Here is a 6,000-nt window from a genome sequence, read left to right as displayed (position 1 = left end):
TGTCTCTTGGCTTGCACGTCAGGATTGCCTGTTTTAGTGCAGCCACGGGCAAGCCAAGAGACCATGGGATGGAGTGGGTGGTGCATGGGATCACCCTGTGCCTCTGCTTCTGCCTGCTGCCTCCGTGCTTTGGCTTACCTGCGCTGATCCAAGAATCCTGTGGGATGCGGCTGCTGCAGGACACCGTTGGCCCCCGTGCGCTTGCCTGCTCTTGTGTTCATGCCAGGGGGTGGGGCACCCGGTCAGGGTGATCATCCCGATACCATGTTTCCCTGAAAATAAGCCCTAATGCATCTTTTGGTGTAATAATAATAATAATAATAATAATAATAATAATAATAATAATAATAATAATAAAATAAGTAAGACCAGGTCTTATTTTGGGGAAACACGGTAGTTGTTCCACTGAAATTTTTGGATTTTCTGTTCTTCTCTTTCATTTCTTCTCATGTTTTATGTGCCATCCAGAGCCACCTTTGGTGAGATGGGTGGCTATGTTAATATGCTAAATAAAATAAATGGCCCATGAGCTAATCATGGGTCATACGCCATAATCCAATGTTGTATTACACACAATGTGTGTGAAAATTCTAAGGTTTACAGAAATACTTCTACAAATAAGCTACTGTAGCATTAGCATCCAGAAAGCAAGACTGATGAAGATTCACCAGGCCTCAGAAGGTTAAAGTTTAAGTTGGGGAAAAAGAAAAGGGAAAAATGAAAAGAAAAACTGGAATCTTGAGGGAGAACAGAATAAAAAACCATAGAAGAAAGGATGACCCAGTTAGTATTTTGAGCTGCTGCTGCTTCCAGCAATCTTCCTAAATTGTAGAAAATGGAGATGATAATGCAGATATGAACAATGATAGTTCCTCTGCATTTTTGATTGGAGCTCCCCCAAGTGGATGTTAAAATTATGAACAAACCAATGAAATTAAATTCATAATATGTTTGACTAACTATAGTCACTTGGAAATAAAACTATTGTCAGTAGAATTTTCTTCCATGTCAATGTATTTAGGATTATAGATGAAATGAAGAATTTAGGCGCCTATTAATATTCAAATTCTCTCAAGAAATTTCTATGGGTTCTGAGGTTGTGAATAATGCAAACCATAGTCTGAATCAACATATTATTTCTTGACCTTTTTCAACCCAATAGAAGTGTAGTGGTATTTTTATACAAACAATACTACATTACTCTGTCCCTACAGTTCTTTAGTTAAGATCTTCTAGAGGGAGTGTGTTCTGTGAAATCAGCCGAACATTTATAAATAGAGGGAATTAGATTGCATACCATTAAATTTATATTACGTTAGTAGCAAATTCTACTGAATTGTGGTGAGTCACAAATATAAAATGTAGGTCTAGGTCTAGGGCTTAAGCTTACCTGATTTTTATTTGAATTTAGTTGAGTTAGAAGTTTGGTTTTTCCATGAATTAGTGTATCTGTACCAATATAAAGTATTTTACATCTTCAAATGATAATCTGATGTTTTCTATGTGTGTCTTTAATATACGTATATTGAATTTGTATATGGATAAATATATAAAATAATAAAAAGGCCAATAATAAACAGTAACTGTTTAGAATTCAAAGCAAAGCAAAGCGGTTTATCATATTTAAAACTTTTTAATAGAAGAAACAGATCATTAAAAAGTTTTGTTATTAATTTGGTGAATAATAAAAACTACCTTCTCACCTTTTGATAATTCCTGAATATCAAGATCACTTTCTGGAAAGCTGATGTTTTCTCCCTGTACTCCTCCATCTTTCCATCTTAAAATAACAGCTGGGGAAGATAGATATATATATATATAGGTATGTCTCTTATATATCCCTGTATAATCTTTATTTACTGCTTACACAACAATTTTGTTATGTACGGTAAGTTTCTCTGCTTCTTAATTTACAAGCAACTCTTCTCAAACCATTTAATGCAAGAGATCCATTTCCATCTGCTGCTTGTGCTTTCTTAATATATTTCTCACATTTTTTTCAAGTTTCCATTACAGTTTTAATAGTTTTAAATAATTTTGTTTCCTTTTTCAATTACGGTAGCTTTTGCTTTGGTTCTCCTTTAGGCTGATAATACTGACTTCCCTTCATCCAGGAATCGAAGTGCATTAAATTTTAAGTATTGTGCCTTTTATGTTTTCCTGGCCATGCTGTAGACAAGCTTCACCGAAATTTCAGAATGGAGTGAAAGTTTGGGAAATGATACGAATTTTTTTTTGTCTCATGTTCTTCATGGTTAGCGAACAAGTCAATTTAATATATATTATGGAAAGACGCAATCTAACTGCAACTAATTCCTCACTTTCATGAGTGAAACATTATTCCCATTCATTCATTCATAGTTTCACCAATGATTAGCCTGGAACTGTTTCCAATCTTCTTTCAAGACATGTATTTAAGCATTTACAAATAACAGTACAAGGACTGAATTACAAAACAGGATGGGTTCACTTCTTTACAGAAGCAGTTTACTGCCTGCTTAGCAGGGAACTAAAATATTTTCACTTCATCTGAACAGTTTACTGCTTTTCATGTAAAACTGAAGTCGTTTTGGGCAGCACAGATGGAGCTTCCTTCAGAGAAGCCAGCTAATTACTAATATTTCTTTTTTTTTTTTTTGGCTTTCTTCTTTGACAATTTTAATACTAGTTCATAAAAAGTTAGAGAGCTATACTTGTCCGAAGATCAAGCTTAACTTCAAAATAAAATTCACGCAAGTTCTTCTTTATAAAAATGGTCAAAAGATTAGAACCTCGGTCTTCAGTGACAAAATAAAGTATGCAGTCCGCGTTCTTGTAATGAAATTGTTTTTTTCCTCCAAACTTTGTTATATACACCGTTACATTGTTCTAAAAGATAAACATTTCTAGTCTTCTCTCTGGGCTGAAAAAAGAAAACATAATACAGAAGAAGAAGAAGCTAAAGTTAGGAGCTTTATTTTTATTTTATTAATCAAATTTCTCTACCACCCATCCTGCTTGCATGCCTCTGGGTAGTTGAGATAAAGGCTCTCTTGTACAGACACAGATACGTAAATTTGACTTCCTTTTCTAATATTCTCTTACCTTTTTAGGTATTACTATTAAAACATAGGAGAGGGAAGCACAGATAGAACTCTTGTTTCTCCTCACTCACTCTTTGTCTTTTTTGACATGCGAGGGCAGTGATGGCGAACCTTTCAGAGACCGAGTGTCCAAACTGCAACCCAAAACCCACTTATGTATTGTCGGGTGCTGGGTGGGCATGGCTGTGGTGGTAACGGCAGACTGGGTGGGACTAAAAAGTTCAATCAATCATTTCCAACTTTGCGAGATTTTTTTTCCCCACAAGAAGTTGAAATTGATTGATTGATTGTACCTTCTTTTTTTTTTTTTGCAAACAGTGGTGGAGGCCTAAAGTGAAAAGGTTTTATAAAACCCACCTGAAGGCCTAGGACTGGGCTGACGGCGTGTCTGCCCACATAGAGGGCTCTGCGTGCCATCTGTGGCACCCGTGCCATAGGTTCGCCACCACCGTGCTAGGGCTAGGCCCTCCATTGGTGCTAACGGATGACCTTTCTAAAGAACTTCTAAGTCTGATCTGGAAGGAGATGTTTTCAGCCATGGAGGCGTACAGGTTTATGTATGCTCCATGTGAATGTGTTTTATGTGCACCCAAATGTGTGTGCCTGAATAGATGCAGATATTGAGGAGTGTTACAATGGTCCAAAATGGAGTTCCACACATGTCCTGTGGGAACAACATGAGCCAATCATTTCTGGCTCCAAGCTCAGTTGCAGTATCTCTCTGCTATTATGTGGAATGGCTGTATCACAGACATTATAGCGGGCTGGCTTGTGGTGGACACAAGCCCTGAATTTTCTTTGTGTGAAAAATAAAATATTCAGTGGGATGAGAACAAGAACACCTAGGTGATAACTAGTAATTTTGCTCTGTTTGAAAGACTATGACAGCCGGTTTGGTGTAATGGTTAAGGCTAGAAATCAAGAGGCTGTGAGTTCGAGTAGGAAGCTAACTTGGGCTAGTCATTTCCTCTCAGCACTAGGAAGGAGACAACGCCAAATTGCTTCCAAAATCTTGCCAAGAAAACTGAAGGAAGCTGTCCAGGCAGTTCCCAGAAGTCAAGGCTGATTTGAAGGCACACATACACTCACAAAAGACTATTGTTGATAAGAATTAGATCAGACATATTATGCATGCTTACTCAAAAGATCTCATTTTGATAAACAGGACTTATTCCCAAGTCATTATGCATAAGACTCTAGCATTTCCCATTTCTTTTGGTAAGAAAATTTGATTTCAATCCTTAATGAATTCAGATAATATCTATTTGCCTTTTCATAAAACAGCATTAACGTACTTTGGTGCCTTTGTGATACGTTAGTGAAAACTTTGAAGCAGGGATGACTTTAGTGAGTGGCCCCCGCAAAAAATAAAATAAAGGGGGTGGCTTATGTTCCTTTTAATGTGCATGTGTGTGCACTAACGCACAAACATACATAGTAAAAGGTCGGGTGCACATAAAATTAGGTACGCCAAAAGAACAACAAATTTAGAAACTCTAAAATTCCAGACTTGTGATTTGCAAGAAAGTCTGCATCGGTTTGCCAGCTCAGTTTAAGGGCAGCAATGAGAGTCACTTTGGGCCGGCAGAGCATGGACTGAGTCAGCATTCCTGGGGGAAGATGCTCTTTCCACTGGCAGAAGGCAGGCTCCCAGCCTGGCGATTGCAGCCAATCTTCTCTGGATCAGGCCCAGCTAGAGACATGCCGGGCATGGTCCCAGAACTGAAGGAACTTTCCTATTCTTCTTTTTTAAAAAATTAAAATCTTTAATACCTGTTGAGTTGCAAAGGCCCATAACTTGATTAAAAAATCATTTTTAAATTACTAATAATGAAAGTTTAAATAGGTTCAGACTACATCCAGAGAAGTAATGGGGGAGGGGGGGAAATGAGAGAGGAGGCTATCTAAATCCTTTCTGTGTAATGCTTTCCTTCCAAAAAAATATTTCACTACAATATAACAAATCCCCCCTAAAACAAGAAGAAATAATTTTAATGCTTACAAAATATCAGTTGTAATTATAAGTTACTAGTGATTAGCAGGTTTATATTATAATCTGTAAGCACATATATGTAGAGTCAATTTAGTCTGATTTAGTGGTTAAGGCACCAGTCTAGAAACCAGGATACTATAAGTTCTAGTCCTATGTTAGGCAAAATACAGCCATGGGTATCTTTGGGCTAGTCCCTCTCTCAGGAGAAGGATGTGGCAAGCTGCTTGTGAAAACTACAGGAGACAGATGTAAGGAATTAAAAAAATGATTTGAAAGCATGATTTTTAAGCATCTTTGTGACATGCTGTTATACTATATAGTTTCTATATTTTAAGAAATATACTGTACATTTTAACCTATTATCTGCAATTTACATTACTGTGCACAAATACCTGGTTTGGGAAAAGCTGCAGAAAACATCCCCCACCCCAAATATGTTAGAAATTAGAAGGAAAATTGATAGTGGCCACAACAGTGCGGTCAAAACATTGCCTGTTTTTTATATGTATTGCCTGGGCATCTGTCATCTTGTCTTTTTAAAAAATAAAAAATAAAAAATCCGCTTTTCAGCTAAGCATTTACAGTATTGTACCCCAAGCCACCCGGTTCATAAGACATCACTGGGCTCAATGAAAAGAGTGCAGAAAGAATGAATAAGCAAGAAGAACGCTTACCTCTTGTAGCTGGATAGACACATTATGACCAAAGAATGAAAGCTAGAGAAAAAAATAAAAACAAAAATAAAAACTAAAAAAAGAGAGGAAAGGAAAATGGAAAGAAAAAAAAGAGAAAGATTTTAAAGCACGCCTAGTAAGAAACCAGCAATGAGTCTGAGTAAGGGGCCGTAGTCTGTTGTAAAGTTGTGAAATAGGCTAGGATAGCACATTTTCCAAAATAATCTGCCCCCTAACAGATGTCATGTCT

General features: G+C 37.0%; 1 protein-coding gene across 16 annotated transcripts in view; it reads right to left on the bottom strand.

Annotated features, from left to right (window-relative positions):
• Positions 1–5,231: 5,231 nt before the first annotated feature.
• The window catches only part of JAKMIP3 (Janus kinase and microtubule interacting protein 3), a gene marked incomplete at its 5' end in the record, with an annotated part of 61,579 nt that continues 60,810 nt past the window's right edge, over positions 5,232–6,000 (bottom strand). For 15 of the 16 annotated variants that reach the window (XM_083364752.1, XM_083364753.1, XM_083364755.1 and 12 more), the window contains one exon: positions 5,232–5,823. In XM_083364752.1, coding sequence (XP_083220878.1) covers positions 5,773–5,823 — 51 coding nt within the window. In that variant the 3' untranslated portion in view covers positions 5,232–5,772. The remainder of the gene's footprint in view (positions 5,824–6,000) is intronic. The other variant, XM_083364744.1, reaches the window with a different exon arrangement.

Source organism: Vipera ursinii (assembly GCF_947247035.1).
Source record: "Vipera ursinii genome assembly, chromosome: 5".
In the NCBI taxonomy this organism is placed as follows: domain Eukaryota; kingdom Metazoa; phylum Chordata; class Lepidosauria; order Squamata; family Viperidae; genus Vipera; species Vipera ursinii.
This window is presented reverse-complemented; position numbering and strand designations above follow the sequence as displayed.